The following is a 21,430-nucleotide window of genomic DNA, read 5'->3' on the forward strand; positions in this document are numbered from 1 at the left end:
CTCTCCTAAACGGCTGTCGAAATTTCAACCCGGGAAGTGTTGTTGCAAATGCTTTTTTCCAGCAGCCTCAGATCTTCATATGTTTTGTGAGTGCCCGAACATTGCCACCTTTTGGCACAAAGTCAGAACAACACTCGAATCTATTCTCGGATTATCTATCCCGTGCTCATGGTCTTTAATCATTTTCGGACTAAATGACAACATCAAGGGATTAGAGAGAGATTTTCTGTTTTACGCCATCTTATTGGCAAGAAGAGAAATCTGCAAAAACTGGGTTAACATAAACCCCCCAACACATGTAGAGTGGCTGTCTTCATTATATGCAACATCAAAGCTGGATCTAACTAGAACATGTAACCCTCGATCTCTGAGATTTTGGGACCTCTTGATCAATTGGAGAAGAAATAGTTAGCCAACCCGGGTTTTTTTTTTTCTCCCCGGGTCCGATGATTAGACCTAAAATATCTCTGTCCAAAAGGGAGGTACCGTACAGCTATTGGACAACTGGCCGAACTGGTCCGAAAGGGAGAACGTCCGTCCAAGCTCTGCTGGCGACATTGGGACTGACTCTGTGGGTACCTGGAGCTTAGTATTGGGCTTCTAGGTGCTACAGGGGGGTCGGGCCTCGTGTCTGTGCGGATAGGAGCACAGTTGGATCGACTTTATGGCTAATGAGGACACAAAAAAAATAAATAGGGGGCAGCGCCAAAATCAATGGGTGTTGCTCCAGAACGCCCATCGCAGCACCCATTGCCCTCCTCTTTCACGTTAAGTGCAGTCTGAAAGGGGGCCTTACTTACAAGGCGGCTTTAAGCCATGTTAAATGGCTTAACGCCACCTTGTAAATAAGGCGGAGCTCCTATTGCTACAGGAACTTTCTTAAAAGTGACGTTCGAGTAGCAATAGGGGCTTGCAAATATGCCCCTTTTTTACATTAAAAAATTAGCTTTGCAAATGTAAGTACCAACACCTACTGTTAAGTCGGTAACATTTTCATGCTTTGCAACACAACTGTGCGCGCGTAGGAATGATTTCTGGTTATAATCAGTTGTGCTTTGTACATTATAAAAATTGGTCACAAGATGGCACCGTTGTGCCGTTTATCGACGAACCTGTGCAGCCTCTGAGTGCTTGACTTCTGACATAAAGGGTTTATGATCTTTTTTCCCACGGTGAATCGTTCCACGTTCATAGTTCACATAGTGTTTGCTATTATGTTTTTGGACTATGCTCATGATGACGAGGAACTTAGGAAGGCACAATTTATACCATCCTACACTGTTCTAGATTGTGCTCTCTATTCTTCCTTTAAGCTTATTATATCAAATAGGCTTTTCTAAGGTTGACGCTCAGTTTTGTTTGCTTTTTGCACGAGGACGCCTTTGAAATTTTAAGCTACATTTGTCACACACAATGCGAGTAGTTTGTAAACAATCCTCCAACAGTTGACTCGCTGAGCAGAGATTGCATTAAAAAACTGCAGCTGGGTTGTAATTCATGCTTCCAACAACACTAGTTAGAGAACCAATAAAACCGGGTCCCGTTCCTACCTGTACCATCAAAATGTTGAACATTACCATCATGACATAATATGCACCCCAGGCTTTGTTCAGACTTGTGACTCTCATCCACTCTACATACCTATATTTCCTCCGATTTCGTACAGACTTTGGCTTGGTTCGTTGCTGTAGTCGGAGGGTCCATGGCTAGAAATAAGGAGACAATGACATCTTAGTGTGTGTTTGGGAAAAAATAACAACGTTTGGGATAAAATAGATTGTTTCTGATGGTCGCACGGGTGCTGTACGCAAGCAGGGTCTACTGTTTCCGGATACTGCAAGTTTTTGACAACAGTAAGGCCACGTCCCAAAGAATATGGGGGAAATAAACTCAGTTTAGGTGCATTCATGTAGATCAGCAATGGGGAATTATTTCTCCAATCACAAGGTTAGAATTGTTTCTTGTGGGACAGTTTCAAAAGTAAATTAACACAGACAAACAGGAACATTTGTAGTATTCAATTCCCGAGCAGGCAGTATTCCAATGTGGAAACAAGCTTACATTCACCCCTGTCAAGGCACGTGTGAGTTTTCACCCCTGTCAAGGCACGAGTGAGTTTTCACCCCTGTCAAGGCACGAGTGAGTTTTCACCCCTGTCAAGGCACGGGTGTGTTTTCACACCTGTCAAGGCACGGGTGAGTTTTCACACCTGTCAAGGCACGAGTGAGTTTTCACCCCTGTCAAGGCACGAGTGAATTTTCACCCCTGTCAAGGCACGAGTGAGTTTTCACCCCTGTCAAGCCACGGGTGGGTTTTCACCCCTGTCAAGGCACGAGTGAGTTTTCACCCCTGTCAAGGCACGAGTGAGTTTTCACCCCTGTCAAGGCACTGAGTTTTCACCCCTGTCAAGGCACGAGTGAGTTTTCACCCCTGTCAAGGCACGAGTGAGTTTTCACCCCTGTCAAGGCACTGGTGAGTTTTCACCCCTGTCAAGGCACGAGTGAGTTTTCACCCCTGTCAAGGCACGGGTGAGTTTTCACCCCTGTCAAGGCACGGGTGAGTTTCTAGGTGAGAATGAGAAGGGACCTCCCTCATATTTATATGGGAATGGAGGGCAAATGATTTCTTCACAAGGAAAATTATGGTCTCACGTGGAATAATAACAAACATGTTTTAATATACATTTACCTCTGTCACTCTTTTCCCCTTCTATTTTTGGGTTTGCTCCTCAATACCATGAGCCAAAAACGTTGCTCCAAATGTCGTCGAGATGTTTGTAAATTGATCCTAATATATCTCATCCCAATTTATCTGCGAAGTGTTTCTTGTTTATACTTTGACGGAGTGAGTAGGTAGACACCAATGCTTAACCCCATTTATTAGGAGGACGCACATTGATGACGTTATTGTTCTAACACACACGTATGCACTTATGCAGATTCGTATGTGTGAAGTGAGGGTGGAAGCTAGAAGTGAAGGTGGGGCTATGGTGTGAAATTTATGGGGGAAAGGGGGTTAGGAGACGGTGTAATACTGCACAGAGTTAGAGGAATAACATTGACACAGATATAAGGGATGAAAAGAGAAGGGGAGCATAGGGATATGAGAATGCAGAATGATGAGCAGACACGGAAGAGGAAGGGAGGACACCAGAGGCCATATTGTAGAATGTGCCCTTGGGCCACAAAGAAAGTTTGTGTCTATTTAGTTACCCTTGGACAGAGGTCTGACATAATATGGTGTATATACTTGTGGGGTCCCTTCTGTAATATGAATTGTGCCAGAGCACGTTTTGCACTTGCGTGCTCTCAAGTGAACATGGGGGTGTAGTTTGGTGTGGAGGGAGCGCTTTTGCCCTGCCTGGTTGCTGTATTACAGACCCGGGTACATGGGCAAAGAGGCTGTGAGGAGGGCCACTGATGGTACACCACTTATATAGAGGGCATTCAGTGCACCTCTAAGGACACCCCCAGGGAGGAGTTTTTACAGTTTCCAGGGATCTTCTGCGAGGCACTCCATCACAAATGTGGCAATATCCTCTCTACGTTGTTTTACATGTGCCATACACCATTATGAACTGACAGGATATCTGCCACCTTTGTGAGGAAGTAACTCATCTCTAAAGTCTATATTAGGCTCTTAAACTTTTCAGTAGTGAAATGTCTTTTGTTATCTCTTTGTCAAATCTCAAATAATTGAGGGTCACATGTATCAAACAATGTTGCATTTGCAAATGGTGCAAATCGATCATTTCGCACGTTTGTGAATGCAAAATAGCCTTTCAAGATATATGAAAGGCTTTGTAGTCGCAATTTTAGGTAAACGCAAAAAGTGCAGTTACCTAAAATTGCGACTACAAATCGGGAATTGCAATTTGTGATTCCCTTAGCACACATACCAAGCAATTTCTAAATGCAAACTGTTCATTTAGCAAATGCTATTACCATCGACTACAAGTCGATGGTAAACACCATCGACTACAAGTCGATGGTAAACACGTGCAAATTTACATGTGCACATTTTTTTTCGGGTGCTCCCGGGAAGCCTGATCAGAACTAACCAGGGATTGCATCATGTGTAACCTCTTCTTGAGCTCAATATGTGCCTTTAGGAGATTAAGATTAAATTCTGTGCTATCCGTGTTTTCTCGTTCTTTAATATGTTCATCGGGGAGCACATTAACCTCTAGATGAGTTGAACGTGTACATGGACATTCAATGTTTCCGAACAAGTTTGTTCAAGATCATGCTAAGCAGAAACAACGGTGTTACATTCATTCTATGTCATCTCTGTAGCCTCAGTCCCTGATGCACAAAGGAATTGTGTCAGGGTTGCATCATTTTTTTTCAGCAGAAACGGCACAAAATCCAGATTGGTATTTACAAACAATGCAAATGGCGATATGTGTCGGCTTAAAACCAAAAGTAAAGCAAGCTTACTCGGCATCAAGGGTGGTGCATGGGCAAATCCACATCTGCAATGAGCTGTAGGCATGGATTAGCACCATCATTGTGTGCCTCTCTGCCATTTTTCTTTTTCTTTGTAAATTTGGGTAAAATTAAGCAACCATCACACAGGTTGTAAAACATACGCTTCCTGCATCTAGATCTGCATCTGTCTTTTTGTGTGGGGCAAATTAAGTAGGAGAAACGAATGGCTATGGTTCTTTATTAAAGGCTTACCAGTAAAAAAAAACACTTGGAATTAGGCTCTGAAGTAACTGACTGTATGTTTTGCACAAGTATTGAACTGAGAGTCAAATCAGGAGCCTCTATGTAGGGCTTGAAATGAGTAGCAGGATAACTAAGGCAGGAACATTTTTAATTGTAAAGCAAGATAACAGCGCTAAATTCAGGGGAGACGGGCATGGACAGAGCCAATTTTTCTGGAACTAATGTGGATCCACCATTTTCAGAACCCACATGTGCATCTATAGTTGTAGAGAATGGTGGAAGTAGACTCACTGCAGCCCGACACCATGGCTCGTTGTCTACTGGGCCACTGCCCTTTCAGTACATTAAAACCTGCAGAGTCCTAGAAGTCAAAATGGTCTATGATGGTATAGGAAGCGCCAGTCTTTCTGATTGGCAGTTGAATTAACATGCAGGGATACATTCTGATTGGTGAATAAAGGTTGTAAACAGTTTGGCCAACACTAGGTTCAACCAACCTGCTTAGTGGCCTTTTGAAAAATCCAAGTTGTTGTTCAAATGCTCTAATTATGCTCCCTGGACATTTTTGAGGTCTCTGAGGGCCCAGAGAGAGGTAGGAAATGCAATGGATTGGGGCATATTTGTCAGACATAAGAGAATAACACTCTCCAACAGCTTGTGAAAAAAAATGCTTATTATCAAAAGTAAATTTTGTAACTAGGGAAGGCACCATTTTGTTTGCAGTAGGTGGCCCGTCCTCTCTCAAGACACAGGTTTGAACAGCCACGGTGAGACATGTTTGTATACACAAAGGCGCATATTTATGAAAATAGTGGCAAAGTGCAGCACAGCAAGTCACCTTGCTGTGCTGCCATGCGTCACTGGGAAAGAGTAGTAATGTGTGGTATTTATCTAATACAGCACATTCCTGTCTTTTCCCCTTGCACTGATGTCGTTTGGCCTAGGGGTAATGCAGGCACTCTTGCATCATGTGAAAGGTTGCCTCCATTGTATGCAGGATTATTTTTGTGCAGGTTAGAGCTCCTTCCTACACACAAAAACAATCCTGAGAGGGTTTTTCCGGTGTGAGCTGCAGATGCATTACACATAGAAAGAAGAAACAAGCATTTGCAATGCAATAGGCCTTGCTTTAATTAAGTTTGAGCTATTGGCATTGCTAAATATTGCAACACCAATGACAACAAATGTCTATAAATTGTAGGCCCAAAAAAATTGTATTTATTTTTGTAGCAATAGTGTTATGCTGTGCTTTAGATGAATATGTTTAAAAGTAAAGTGTGCCATACTGCGATTGCTACAATAGTTAATTGTGGATGCGTTAACAATTGATGTGTGCTCTGATGGCTGGTGGTGTGTGTGCCTGTATAAATTGTGCACTGATGGCTGGTGGTGTGTGTGTGCCTGGTGGAAACGTGCACTGCCGGCCGGTGGTATGTGTGCCTGGTGGAAGCATGCACTGACGGCTGGTGGTGTGTGTGCCTGGTGAAAGCGTGCACTGACGGCTGGTGGTGTGTGCCTGGTGAAAGCGTGCACTGACAGCTGGTGGTGTATGAGTGCCTGGTAAAAGCGTGCACTGACAGCTAGTGGTGTGTGGGTGCCTGGTGAAAGCGGGCACTGACGTCTGGTGGTGTGTGCCTGGTGGAAGCGTGCACTGATGGCTGGTGGTGTTTGTGTGTGCCTGGTGAAAGCGTGCATTGACAACTGATGGTGTCTGTGCCTGGTGAAAGCGTGCACTGATGGCTGGTAGTGTTTGTGCACGGTGAAAGCGTGCACTGATGACCGATGGTGTCTGTGCCTGGTGAAAGCGTGCACTGACGGCTGGTGGTGTGTGTTCACCTGGTGAAAGCGTGCACTGACGGCTGATGGTGTGTGCCTGGTGGAAGCGTGCACTGACGGCTGGTGTTGTGTGTGCCTGGAGAAAGCGTGCACTGACGTCTGGTGGTGTGTGCCTGGTGGAAGCGTGCACGGAAGGCTAGTGGTTTTTGTGCCGGGTGAAAGCGTGCACTGATGGCTGGTGGTGTTTGTGCCTGGTGAAAGGCTGTACTGACGACTGATGGTCTCTGTGCCTGGTGAAAGTGTGCACTGACGGTGTGGTTGTGTCTGTGGTTGTATGTGTGGTTGTGGTTGTGTGTGTGACAGGAATCCACTTTAATGCTTAAATACGGTGAAAGCGTGCACTGACGGCTGGTAGTGTTTGCGCCCGGTGAAAGCGTGCACTGACGACTGATGGTGTCTGTGCCTGGTGAAAGCGTGCACTGACGACTGGTGGTGTGCGCCTGGTGAAAGCGTGCATTGACGGCTGGTGGTGTGCGCCTGGTGAAAGCATGCACTGACAGCTGGTGGTTTATGTGTGCCTGATGAAAGGGTGCACTGACGGCTGATGGTGTGTGTGTGTGTGTGCCTGGTGAAAGCGTGCACTGATGTCTGGTGGAAGCGTGAACTGACGGTGTGGTTGTGTGTGCCTGGTGAAAGCGTGCACTGACGGCTGGTGGTGTTTGTGCCCGGTGAAAGCGTGCACTGACGACTGATGGTGTCTGTGCCTGGTGAAAGCGTGCATGATGGCTGGTGGTGTGTGTGTGCCTTGTGAAAGCGTGCACTGACGGCTGGTGGTGGTGTGTGTGTGTGCCTGGTGAAAGCGTGTACTGACGTCTGGTGGTGTGTGCCTGGTGGAAGCGTGCACTGACGGCTGGTGTTGTTTGCGCCCAGTGAAAGCTGCATTACTACCACAGCGCTCATGTGTCGAGATGCAACAGTAGGAACAATAAGTAAACCAGGCTCCCAGAGCAGCATTTACTTCTGTGATTTTCAGCGCTTGTCGCTTATATAGCTAGTTTAGCCCTTAAGCATGAACTAATGGTCTGATAAGAAGCGAATGGTATGAGTCAACCGCGTAATGTCACTAGGGGTAGAAGAAGCATAATGACCAATGGTTACTCTAGAAGAATTTGATAAGATATCTCCAGGACACTGTCTCTCAAGAATGGATAGTGTTTAACTGAGCAGGTCGGATGTACTGAGCATAACTGGAGCCCGGAATGACAACAAGAGGGAAATGTGTACCGCCAGCAGTGGGCCATCAAAGGCTACTTTTGCATACCTAGCAACAATAGGCAAACATTATTATTTTTTCTTGCAGCTGGCCACCCCAGCACTTGCTCCACCTAAAATGCATGGAGACAACGGTTTTAATTGTGGTCAATCACGAAAATGAATTTAATGTCAAATTCTGGACTGCACCACCTTGGGACATGATCTGGGGTGTGGAAGGGGGCGAGTAACTGATCCCTGGCACCATGTCAAATTTCAGAAAGGTCACACGCGGGCCAGAACAGAAGCCAGATGCTCTCTACTATCTAAAATAAATGGAATGCAGTGTTATTTGCAAATGAGGAATAATGTCAGATTCCAACGGGAGACACTTTTGTGTTCACCAACTGTCACGAAGGAGGGAGGGGGCGAATGTGTGGGGTGGAGAGTGGGGGGAATGGGGGGGTCAAGCTGTTGAGGGGTGGATAGATGCAAGTGGGGTAGAATTGTCCCGTTGTCACGGTCTCCAGGCTCAGATACATTATTTTGAACGTTAGACTATATGGTCATCCCTACCAACATTTAGTTTGAAGAAATTAATTGATACTCGCTGTGGGTATGGTGGAAGTGAGCCTGGAACGACATTTTTGCTTGCTTGCAAAGCTTTTTCTTCAATTCCGAACTCCAAGATGTCACAGAATAATGGATTCAATTTGGTTCTAAAACGTCTTCTCTGGCAATTTACACGTTTTCAAAGGAGACTTATTTAGGGTGGATAAAATATGGGGCATTTATCAGAGACAGGCAACCAGTGAAGAAGAGAACTTCACCAACACAATGCAGCCTGAAATCATACTAAATACTTAAAAAAACGTTGTTCCCATCTTGCTGCATGTTTTGAGAAAACTATGTTTTCAGTCCTGGCCGTTCCTGGACAACATAAAATCTGGAAGGTTTCCTCTCACATGCATCTACCCGAACTGGAAGCATTGCTTTATAACAGAAAACCCTTAACTAGAACCATGGAGTCCTGATAATATGAAAAGACGTAGCAACCCTAAAGTGAAGCAGTTCCCAGTGATGTGGCCTGATAAAAGATTCCAAAGAAGGAGGCATGCTCGAACCAGTAAAGTAATCGCTGAAGAGCCTAGTTACTCTGATTACAGCATTAAACAAACAGAGGAACAGGGTAAGATGCTTGTCAACTGAAGTCTTCTCTCTGGTGTATTCTCATCTGAGTTTTTCATTCATCATCCGAAGTCGCTAAGTACCAAAATACTAGACACATTTTAAAAATATATGCAATGTGAGGAAAAGTGGTTGCTTTAATCAAGGTTGCTTTTAAAAGTGTAACATCAAAATAGTTAACCATTCCGAAGTTAAATTAAAGGAGTGTAAACGTTTTAAACTCAATGTAATTTTTGCAAGTCAAGCGAGAACATAGCATTTCATTATTCAATTGCAAGAGATGGTATTAAAATGTTTTGTTATGTATCGATCAGAGCACACATGCTCATATACTGGGCAATAACATGTAACGTCAAAAACACACACACTTAAGTAGCCGGTTCTCAGCAAATGATTTGTAGTATATTTCGAAAGTCAAAGATATTAGTCCAGGGATAAAATAGAGGCACTTGCCCCAAGATGACCCAATGTTTTGACTGAGACTTGCTCACTACTGCAGAGTGTTTTAACTTAATTACCTAATTACGCAGCTTCGCAGAGACTGCAAGTTAATCGTCTTTTATTTCAGAACACAAGGGCCAAGGAATCAAATTAAAGCATTTTAACAGTTTACCTTATTTCGCCATACTTCTTGGGCAACTAAATCCGGCTCAGTTGAGCAAGAAAATGGTCAGTCTTTTAGACAATCCAAACTGAATATGAATGAGATTCATTTACATAAGCATGCCGCGTCGTTCCAGGTAGTAGTTGAGGAAGGCACACGGCCGCGCGGCAGTTAAAGAGACACGGCCGCGCAGCAGTGAAAGAGACACAGCAGCGCAGCTGTGAAACTAAAAGCGCGGCTGCGAGACGCGCTCTGGGGCGGGGCGAGCAATAAAAAGGCAGATGGTGGCAGTGAATGCGCGCGTTGTCTTGTCTTGCTTTGTGGGAGGGGTAGGGGGAGCGAATTCCTGTGCAAGCGCCTGGCTCACATGAACTGTACGCGATCCGCAGTGGGTAGACTTTTTAGGTCTCCTTACTATAATTCACGCCTACCATCCCTTTGGGATGGAATAGACAAGACCTAAAAACAAGGTGAAATAAAGATATTTCTCCTTGTTACACCTCACCTCGGGAGGCGTAAGATTTTGATGCACTCCCAGGTTCAAAAGTCCTTGTAAATCTAAAAATGCATAAAAAAACATGGGATTTGCATGAGAACACGCACCGGAACACCTATTTAACGCCATCATTGCGCAGATTAAGCCAACACAGCAATTTGCGCTGCATTGCTGTACTCCAGATATTTTAAGACATTCAAAGCAATGCAAAGTGGCTTTGTGTGGATCCATGAATCTGATTTAGAGACTTTCGTCATGCACATACCAAGTGATGCAAGAATCTCAGAAATAAGCCCCTAAAATGTAACTCATGCCATGAAATTCAAACAGCAACAAAGTACACAAAGGGGTCATTATACAACTCTTACCTATTTTCACAGTGAAAACGAGCTAAAATATCTTTAGCTTTTGTCCGACTGTTCAGCTGCACTGCCATGGAAACCTTTGAGTGTAGTGGGGCATATACTCTTATCACCCCTTCAGGTACTTCTGTCTGCTGAAATAGAGAAAAATACGAAATCGAATCAGACATTTTGTTGAGAAGTGAAAATATCTTCAATTTGAATACTGTTGACCTGGCAGGTGAGACGAGTGGGTGCACCTGTTTCGAGATGACAAATCCAAAAATGTCCTTTCACTTGATATGTACAAGAAATTTAACGGTTCTTAAGATGATGACATTAAACTTTAAAATCCAAGAATACCAAAAATGTCAAATGGTGGAAAATGGGAACCAGAAAAACCAATGATGATAAAACGTATCCATGCGCAGGTAACCTAAAAACATGATAATGGATCATTAACAGCAAGTCGCACCCACAGTGTAAAATCATATGTGCAAGGAGTAATACAACACTCTATAGCTGGCATGGGTAGGTGGTGAGATGAAGCAGCACTGAAAACGCTGCAATCCGATGTGAGGAAGCCTGGGGTCTGCGCAAGAAGGAGTAGTTTCTTTTCTGTAACTCCAGTTCTGTAGTAGGGGTATCTCAGTTATAGTCATAATCTAGTGAATAGTTCCGCCCATGTTCGTGGACCACGGAGCAATCAAAAATAATCTCTTAAGATGTCTTCTTTCCAGTCAAAAATGTCAGATTTGACACATTTTACCAAGTTTCCTTCAAAGAGAAAACTCCCCTTCACCAAAATCCTTGAAATGATAGAGATGAAGAGTTGGAAAGACAAGCCTCCATAGGCTGCCATTATGTGTTTGGAAAAGGGATACAGTGCCTTTAAGGAACTCTCCAGAGACCCTCGGTATACCAGGATGCACAACCAAAGTCCTTTTACTTTCAGTTCTTTTTTCCGGCTCCTGCTAGGAGGACCCTGGAGCACTGAGCTCTCTATTTTTGGGTATTTCTTCAATTTGTGGGACTTTTCAAGTGTTTTGAGTGTTTCACTCAACGTCTGGGGTCTTCCTCTTCCTTTTGCTGTGTTTTTTAGTCAGTTTTGCCTACTCTTTCTGTAGAATATGCCAGATTGTAAATCTGACATTGTTGGCTATCCTTATCACTGTTTAGATGAAATGGTGCCCTTTTTTTAGCATTGGAAGTGTTATGCTGCATTATTTGTCTTGATTTTCTCATAAGTGTCTATGCATGACTGCAAAGAAGACAGTTAAGAGATTATTTTTGATTGTTCCGGGGTCCACACACTATTCACTAGATTATGACTATATACAGAGATCCCCTACTACAGAAGTTAATCTCCCTTGAGTGGGATACCATATTAGAAGCTTTCAAAACCCTTGCGCCGCCACCAGTTCCTACCAGTTGCGCAGGCGCAATAGGCACTCAATTGCCCTCCCCCGCATCGACCAACATAGCAAATGAGTGATAAGCCCTGCTTGAAACGAAAACTATGTATATTGGAGCTTTGGTGGTCATGGAGGGGGCAGTTAATGGAATATTCTACTGTAAAGTACAAGTGGAACAGGGCCAGGAAAAGTTGGTTTAGAGGAGGAGGGAGGGATAGCTTCTCTACTACATTACATAAACCTATTTGTCAAATGTTGTCAGTACTGCAGTACAGACCGCAATGTACCACTTGAGACTTCATCGGGAAACTACAGTCTGTCCTGCACGGATGTGCCAATAACTATAACACCTTTTTTTTTTTAACACACTTTATTATCGACTGCAACTTGGCATGAGAAAAAATACAGAGCAATTAGGAGCATAGCCAGTCATTTTCACATTTCTCCCCAATCTCAGATCGATCAAAAGCAACACATTAGAATCATTGTACATGGACAGTACGATGTATCCTCTGTCCATATAAACAGCATATCACAATTGCCCCCAACTGATCAGTGCAGGACCATTCAATGTACAATCCAATTGTCAGTACATTGACGTGCATTTTTTTTACAATAAACAAATCTATTAACTTAACTCGTCCTAGCCTAACCTCTCCCACCCCCACCCACTCCTGGTCCTTCCATCCCGAACTCACACTGCCCGCAGGTACTCCGGGTAGCACTTAGACTACAGGGTGCAGAAGGCTAAGAATACTCATTAATTTTGTACAAAGGAGGTCGTAAACCATGAGGTGTATGAGGGCAAATGTGTCCTACTGGGTCCTAGCCACTAAAGCTGGGGAGAGGTCCATTGCCTCTAGGGCGATCAGCATAGCTTCCCACTCCAGTGCTATAGGAGGTTTACGTAGCCCCCTCTCTTCCTCCCTACGAAGGGCCGCCCCATCCGCTCTACCCCATTGTAGTAAGTCAGCCTGCCACATTGGTACTGAGGGGGGTCTGGGGGACTTCCAGTTCATGGTTATGGCCCTAATGGCCAAGACAATATAAGTCTGTAAATTTTAATCTGATTTTCTGCCTCCCGGAACGGCGTCTTAACCCCAATAAACAGGATAAGGCCTCAGTAGGGGCCGGCAATTGTGTCAGGGTGTTGAGGACTGGGCAGATCTTACTCCAGTAATCGCGTAAGCGTGGGCAGAACCATATCATATGGATAAAGTCCGCTTCGTCCTCCCCGCAGTGAGGGCAGCAGTGAGAGGAATCCGGGAACATAAGATGTATTCTCTTGGGGGTAAGATATGCTCTGTGGAGTACCATTGTTTGAATAAATTTAAGCCTGACATTGCGTGATACCCTTTTTTGGATGTTCCAGTATAGTCTGCCACGCTCTATCTGCAATTTCTGTGGTTGTGTCGTCAACCCATCGATTTCTCAGGGCCGCGAGCAGGATCGTTATATGTGTCCTTATCCCGGTATAAAGCCAGCGGACCAAATGCCCTCCCGGTCCCATTTAATAGAATAGGTGTGCTAGTTCAGAAAGGGCTTTCTTCCAACAAGTCAAGGCGCATTTCAACAGGGGAGGACAGTCCGGGGGAATCCTGGCTTTAGGCAACAATAGGGAGTGAAGTTCTCCACGTCCAAGTCTTTCTGGCGTAAATCCAATCTCATGTAGGTTCCGACCCGCAGTCCAATAGGAGAGCCATTGCAGCTGGCTAGCATAATAATACACCCGAAAATCCGGGGCCCTCAGTCCGCTTGCTTTTGTTCCTAACTGAAGTTTCCGGAGGCTCATATGTTTCCGGCCCGTCCCCCATATAAGGTTGATCAAAATGGTATCTAACGTACTAACAAGCATTTGCAATGCAATAGGTCTCGCATTAGGAAAGTTTGAGCTATTGGTATTGTAAATGACAAATTTTGTATTTATGTGTTTGGTTTTGAAAATAGCTAAATAATAGCTTTGTCATTTACAATGCCAATATTTTTAACTTTAGCAAATGTGACACCTATAGCATTTGTAATGCAATATGTGCTGTATTTACGTGACTTAGATGTATTGATATTACATATAATAATGGCTTTTATTTTTTTTATAATTAATACTTAAATAACAGTTATTGTAATTTATAATGGTAATAGCTTAAACGTTTGTAAATACCTTTTGTGAAGATTATGTTCAGCATATTTTATTGTGACGAAAATCCAAGAACAGAAGTGAAATATTAACATCTTTTTTTGACATTTGTAATAAAGCTTGAAACATTGAGAGAAGTTGTTTTTGAATGGTTGCACAGATTGATGCTGTGGTGGCGCTGAGTGATGTTGTGGTGGCGACGAGTGATGCTGTGGCGTTCATTGATGCTGTGGTAGCGCATAGTGATGTAGTGGTGGTTCTGAGTGATGCTGTGGTGATGCGATAGATAGAGGGAGGGCGATCGATAGAGGGAGGGCGATCGATAGAGGGAGGGAGGGCGGGCGATAGAGTGAGTGAGGGCGGGCGATAGAGTGAGTGAGGGCGGGCGATAGAGTGAGTGAGTGAGGGCAGGCGATAGAGTGAGGGCGATCAATAGATAGAGTGAGGGCGATCAATAGATAGAGTGAGGGCGATCAATAGATAGAGCGAGGGCGATAAATGGATAGAGTGAGGGCGATAAATGGACAGAGTGAGTGCTATAGATAAACAGATAGAGTGAGGGCGATAGGTAGATAGAGTGAGGGCGATAGGTAGATAGAGTGAGGGCGATAGATAGATAGAGTGAGGGCGATAGATAGCTAGAGTGAGGGCGATAGATAGCTAGAGTGAGGGCGATAGACAGATAGACAGACAGACAGACAGACAGACAGAGTGATGGCGATAGAGTGAGGGCGATAGATAGAGCGAGGGCGATAGACAGATAGACAGACAGACAGAGTGATGGCGATAGAGTGAGGGCGATCAAAAGATAGAGTGAGGGCGATCAAAAGATAGAGTGAGGGCGATCAAAAGATAGAGTGAGGGCGATAGACAGAGTGAGGGCGATAGACAGAGTGAGGGCGATAGACAGAGTGAGGGCGATAGACAGAGTGAGGGCGATAGACAGAGTGAGGGCGATAGACAGAGTGAGGGCGAAAGACAGAGTGAGGGCGAAAGACAGAGTGAGGGCGATAGATAGAGTGAGTAAGATAGAGAGAGTGAGGGAGATTGATAGAGTGAGGGAGATTGATAGAGTGAGGGAGATAGAAAGAGTGAGGGCGATAGATAAATAGAGTGAGGGCGATAGATAAATAGAGTGAGGGCGATAGATAAATAGAGTGAGGGCGATAGATAAATAGAGTGAGGGCGATAGATAGATGGAGGTGTAGAGTGAGAGGTAGAGAGAGGGGTGTAGAGAGAGGGGTGTAGAGAGAGGGATGTAGAGAGTGAGGGGTGTAGAGAGGGAGAGGGTGTAGAGAGAGGGGTGTAGAGAGACGTGTATAGAGAGAGAGGTTAGAGAGAGGGGTGTAGAGAGAGAGGGGTGTAGAGAGAAGGGTGTAGAGAGAGGGGTGTAGAGAGAGAGGGGTGTAGAGAGAGAGGGGTGTAGAGAGAGGGGGTGTAGAGAGAGAGGAGGGTGTAGAGAGGGGGGTGTAGAGAGGGGGGTGTAGAGAGTGAGGGGTGTAGAGAGGGAGAGGGGTGTAGAGAGGGAGAGGGGGGTGTAGAGAGTGAGGGGTGTAGAGAGGGAGAGGGGGGTGTAGAGAGTGAGGGGTGTAGAGAGGGAGAGGGGTGTAGAGAGACGTGTATAGAGAGAGAGGTTAGAGAGAGGGGTGTAGAGAGGGGTGTAGAGAGAGAGGGGTGTAGAGAGAGAGGGGTGTAGAGAGAGAGGGGTGTAGAGAGAGGGGTGTAGAGAGAGAGGGGTGTAGAGAGAGAGGGGTGGAGAGAGAGGGGTGTAGAGAGAGAGGGGTGTAGAGAGAGAGGGGTGTAGAGAGAGAGGGTGTAGAGAGAGAGGGGTGTAGAGAGAGGGGTGTAGAGAGAGGGGTGTAGAGAGAGGGGTGTAGAGAGAGGGGTGTAGAGAGAGGGGGGTGTAGAGAGAGAGGGGTGTAGAGAGAGAGGGGTGTAGAGAGAGAGGGGTGTAGGTAGAGGGTGTAGAGAGAGGGGTGTAGAGAGAGAGGGTGTAGAGAGAGAGGGTGTAGAGAGAGGGGGTGTAGAGAGAGGGGGTGTAGAGAGAGGGGGTGTATAGAGAGGGGTTTGTAGAGAGGGGGGTTGTGTAGAGAGGGGGGTGTAGAGAGAGGGGGTGTAGAGAGAGGGGGTGTAGAGAGAGGGGGTGTAGAGAGAGGGGGTGTAGAGAGAGGGGGTGTAGAGAGAGGGGGTGTAGAGAGAGGGGGTGTAGAGAGAGGGGTGTAGAGAGGGGTGTAGAGAGAGGGGTGTAGAGAGAGGGGTGTAGAGAGAGGAGTGTAGGTAGAGAGAGGGGTGTAGGTAGAGAGAGGGGTGTAGGTAGAGAGGGGTGTAGGTAGAGAGGGGTGTAGAGAGAGGGGGTGTAGAGAGAGGGGGTGCAGAGAGAGGGGGGTATAGAGAGAGGGGGTGTAGAGAGAGGGGGGTGTAGAGAGGGGTATAGCGAGAGAGGGGTTTAGAGAGAGGGGTTTAGAGAGAGGGGTTTAGAGAGAGGGGTTTAGAGAGAGAGGGGTTTAGAGAGAGAGGGGTTTAGAGAGAGAGGGGTGTAGAGAGAGAGGGGTGTAGAGAGAGAGGGGTGTAGAGAGAGGGGTGTAGAGAGAGGGGTGTAGAGAGAGAGGGGTGTAGAGAGAGAGGGGTGTAGAGAGATAGGGGTGTAGAGAGATAGGGGTGTAGAGAGATAGGGGTGTAGAGAGAGGGGTGTAGAGAGAGAGGGGTGTAGAGAGAGGGGTGTAGAGAGAGGGGTGTAAAGAGAGGGGTGTAGAGAGAGAGGGGTGTAGAGAGAGAGGGGTGTAGAGAGAGAGAGGTGTAGAAAGAGAGGGCTATATAGAGAGAGTGGGTTGTAGAGAGGGGGTTGTAGAGACACAGGGGTGTAGAGAGATCGGTGTAAAGAGAGTTAGGGAGGTCCTTTATGTAAGATGACTTATTCATTGCACTTCCTTAATTAACTATGCTGAGCATCAAGTCACAAGAGCTTTTACCGAACTTTTAAAATAAAGTGTTATGGGAAAGAGAAAACACAGTAGCTCCAGTCTACGCCACCAACTAATCATTTCAAATGCATCAGCTGACATGAAAAGACACAAAATGCTAGCTTTGAAACCTATGCATACATAGATTTTATAGCACTGGTGCTGTCAAAGCGCAGGGTAGGAGGAAAAGAGTCTCTTTGGCCGTCCTAAGCATTAGTGCTTTCAGTGGGATGAAAAGTTCACAAGCCCACAGAGAGGAGGGTGGCGTTAGCCGTTTATAGCGCAGGCCGAAATGCAATGAGGTATCATGATCTGCGCACAAGCTGTAGATACTGACTGTTCTCACTTTAAATTAAAAATAAAAGGCTGGTAAAATGTCATTAGGCAAAGGTCAACTACGGGAAACATAATAGAATATTACCAATGGTGCATTAAAAAATAAGTTTTGCCTCATTGCCTATTAATGATATATTTTAATATTATATAAACTGACGCAGCTTGTGCTTTGCCCAGGAGTGAATATCATTTGCTAAATTCCTGTTACACAAGCTGATAAACAAGACCCAAACGCACATAGTCATACATATAAAGCCATATGTGTACAAAACATACATAAGAAGACATACATAAAGACACTAAACAGTGTCCTTGATCTGCGTTTGTAGCGAGTTCCCAGGGCATAGATAAAAGACTACCTGTGGTCACGTGGGGGGAACTTTCCCAGTACGAAGGTAAAGGGAAAAGAAAAGTGATTCAGTTGATAAGGACCCCTTGCGGTCTGGGGAGATCCTTCCCTGATGAAATGACACTTGGGTGCATGGCAATGGTATGCAACATGGCAAACAAAGTAAATGGTGTCTGTACATACCAATGGATGGTGTGTGATCGGTGTGGAGAGATGGTCCTTAGATCCCCATATGTTATCTCAAGAGCGAAAAACAAGCTAGATCAGGTGTGCTCGTAGTGTTAGTTGCCAAACAATATTTGTCGGGGGCACGCCAAATTGGTGCGATAGCGAATGCTTCCCTGATAAGGGCCAGCAAATCGTGGTTCTGAGGAAAAAAAAGGGAGTAAGAATGAACAAACAGTGAAAGGGAAACAGCGATGAGAAGGGAGGTCAAGGTGCAAAAGAAGAAGGGTGGTGGAGGGGGGAGTGGATTGAGGAGCTGGGTGGACAAAGGATCGCGAAGGAAAAAAAGCAAGCATGTAATGTAAGGTGACCAAGCATGCACACGTAGTCATCAGCGCAAGGAATGAAAGCGGGCCAAGGCCGAGAGTCCACTGGGTGCACGCGTCCTACCCAGAAATGACTGGGGGATAGGTGGGGAATGGCATGGTAACCTGAAAAAAAGGTGGGTGTGAGCCATGTGAAGGGGTCTGCAGTGAGCGCGAGACCCGAAAAGGCAGACGTGGGAAAGGAGAGGCTGCGGATAAGGGTGTGCACCAAAGTGAAATGTGCACAAATGGGGCCATGCGGTGGGCGACCAAAGCAGAAGCTGCTGGCAGGATGGTGGGGCCGGAATAAGCTGTGCACATGTCGGGCCATGCGTCGAGTAACTAAAAGAGATGCGGCTGACGGGATAGTAGGGTTGAGAGCAAAAGCGCCGAAGGGGCGCCTGTGTATATGCTGCTATCCAATTATTCACCAACATTCCTTTGCGAGTGCCCACCTCGCATATATAATTATATTTTAATTCGAGGGTGCTTACCCCTCTTGCCCCCGAAAGAAATCACCGCCGCAGCCCTGCTCCGTGAAAACCGGAAGTCAGGCACTTTTGGCCGAGACGGGGGCGGGGCCTGCAATCCGGCAGGAAGTCCCGCACGCCGACACCGAGGAAGAAGTGAAGCCGGCCGACTGATGGCCTCTCCGCAGCCCGGGGCTCCCATGAGTTGAGGAGAGTCCCGGGGCTGCCAACAGCCAGAGTGTTGCAGGGCTCCCAGGTGCTGGAGGGAGCCCCGGAAGTGAAGTCCTGTCCCCTGGTGCCGCGAGGAGACTGCCGCAGAGAGGAGCCCGATGCCCAGCAACAGCCCGGTGAGTGCCCGACCAGCCCGAAAGAGCCCGGTGAGTGGGAGGGGAGGGGGATGTACGCGCGTGTGTCTGTGTGTGTTTGAATGTGTCTGTGTGTGTGCGCGTGGGTCTGCGTGTGTGTATGCAGTGTGTGTGTGTGCCTGTGTATGGCTGTGTATGTGCGCATGCGTGAGTGTATGCCTGAGGGGGGAGGGGGGTGAGTGTGTGCGTGTGGGAATGTGTGAGCGCATGCGTGACTGTGTGTGATTGAGTCTGTGTATGCGCATGCGTGTGTGTGGTGCCGTGCGCGCCCTCGCGGAGGAATCTGAGACGGCGACGCTCGTGCGTGAGCTCCGTCTCAGATTCCTTCTAAAACGCCAACAAAAGATGTCTCGCAGACAGCAGGCTTACGCCTGCTTTTTACGTCTGCGAGACCTAAAAATGGACTGAGGCAGATTCAACGGTAGATTTACAAAATAGTATAGAAGGCGAGGGAGCACCACCATTTTTGAGATGGCTATGCGTCCCATCACTGACAGGGGCAAAGAGGTCCAGAACCCCAAGTTGGCCCTAAGTCTAGTTATTGCCCGTTGAATGTTCCCATCGATCTGATCTGCAGGCGATCTGTACACCTGAAATCCAAGGTATTTAAATGTTTCAGGGGCCACCGATATAAGATGGTGTGTGCCATGAACCGGGATACCCAAGCGGTCGGCCATACCATGAAGGGACAGTGCCAGGGGTTTGAGGGCAAGAACAAATAACAACGGGGACAGGAGGCAACTCGGTCTCGTGCCTCTGTGTACCTCATAGCTGTCCGAGATGTATCTACCAGTGCGAGCCCTGGCCGTGGGACATGTGTACAGTAGGCACATCCATCTCAGGAAATTGTCCGGGAACCTAAAACGTTTTAGGGACTCGAACATGAACTTCCAAGACAGGGAGTCAAATACGTGTTTGAGGTCCAGTGCTATACATCCCGCCTGAGGGAAGGTACCAGTAGCAGCCAACATTATCTAGTGCAAGCGGCGAGTGTTCAGGGAGGTACTACGATTCGGAAGGAATCCGCACTGGTCCTGATGGATAAGGGTGGGGAGGTGTGATTGTATCCAGTTTGCGAGGGCCTTACTTAATATCCTTTATTTGGTCGAGAGCAGAGAAAGGGGTCTATAATTGGTCATGTTTAATTCATCTCTCTCGGGCTTTGGTATCGACGCAACCAGCGTCTGCATGGTGGATTCAGGCAAGCAACCCGCATCAAACGCCGTCTTAAAGACCGCTTCTAGTGCTGGGACGAGGAGGTTCGAATATGTGAGATAAAACTCCACGGGGAGACCATCTATGCCAGGCGTCTTATTTCGGTTTAAACCCTTAATCGCTGTGCGGATCTCAGATTGGGTGATGAGGCCGTCAATATCTTTCCTAGTAGCTTCCGATAGTGTCGGAAATGGCAGGTCCTGCAGGTATTCGTTAATCCTTTCAATGTCTATTGGCTCGGGGAGTGAATAGAGCGTTTGGAGATGAGCACAAAATGCGGTATTTATTTCCGCTTGTGTTTGAACCATGACCCCCATCCGGTTGCGTATGCTGGTGATGTGGGGTGGATCAGGCTGGTCTCTGACCAGTCGGGCAAGCAACGTACTAGGTCTATCCGCCTCAGTGTGTTTCCGGTTTATATATTCCTTGTAGTCTATCCCTCTTAGAGTTTCTAATGTTTCAGCTTGGTCAATGTGGGCTGTTTGTAACTCTGCTCTTTTTCCGGGATCGAGGGCCATCTCCTTTCTAGTCTTTGCAGTCTACTCTCCATGTCCTTCAGTCTTTGGTGTATCTCCTGCCTAGCACCTACCAGTTGACCTATCGCCGCCCCTTATCACTACCTTTAAGGCGTCCCATACTATCAGGTTCAAGGAGGCTTTGTTCCAGTTCTCCCTCAGGTAGTCAGAGATAGAGGTGGACAAGGAAGAAAGAAAGGGAGCGTCCTCTAACAACCGTGGGTTCAGTTTCCAGGTAAGTACTGGGGTCGGTACCCTGCCCCAGAGCAGCTTCAGTGTGAGGGGCCTATGATCAGAGAAGGTCTTAGCGAGGTATTCCGACCCACCATATTCGTGATCATGGCCTTAGAACATAGGAAGCAGTCAATCCTAGTGTGGAGATTGTGCATAGGGGAGTAAAAGGAGTATTCCTTATGTGTGCGATGGAGTGTTCGCCAGGCGTCAGATAAAGACCAGCCGTCTGTCCAGGAGGTAAACTGTTCAGTCAATCTAATCGTGGAGGAGGCCTGAAGTGGGGGGTGCGATATATCCAATCATATATCTAGTATCGCATTCCAGTCCCCTCCCAGAACCCAGGGGATTCCATCCCAGTCCGCCAGTGCCATCCCCAGCCTCTGCAGGAATTTGTCTTGCTCGAAATTAGGGGTGGAAATACTCCCCAGAATCAACAGGGAGCCATCCAGCGTTCTTTTCACTAAAATATATCTCCCTTGGTCATCCACCCGCCTCTTAATTTCAACAAATGGAACCCCATGACGTATCCAAATAGCAGCCCATCTAGCAAAGGCTGAGTAGTTTGTAGAATAAATACA

General features: G+C 46.5%; 1 protein-coding gene across 6 annotated transcripts in view; it reads right to left on the reverse strand.

Annotated features, from left to right (window-relative positions):
* The window catches only part of LOC147723120 (rho GTPase-activating protein 28-like), a 1,353,671-nt gene that overhangs the window by 18,944 nt on the left and 1,313,297 nt on the right, over positions 1–21,430 (reverse strand). For 5 of the 6 annotated variants that reach the window (XM_086965471.1, XM_086965470.1, XM_086965472.1 and 2 more), the window contains 2 exons: positions 10,357–10,484; positions 1,642–1,706 (listed from right to left, as the gene is read on the reverse strand). In XM_086965471.1, coding sequence (XP_086821597.1) covers positions 1,642–1,706; positions 10,357–10,484 — 193 coding nt within the window. The remainder of the gene's footprint in view (positions 1–1,641; positions 1,707–10,356; positions 10,485–21,430) is intronic. The other variant, XM_086965469.1, reaches the window with a different exon arrangement.

Source organism: Lissotriton vulgaris, chromosome 4_1 (assembly GCF_964263255.1).
Source record: "Lissotriton vulgaris chromosome 4_1, aLisVul1.2, whole genome shotgun sequence".
In the NCBI taxonomy this organism is placed as follows: Eukaryota; Metazoa; Chordata; class Amphibia; order Caudata; family Salamandridae; genus Lissotriton; species Lissotriton vulgaris.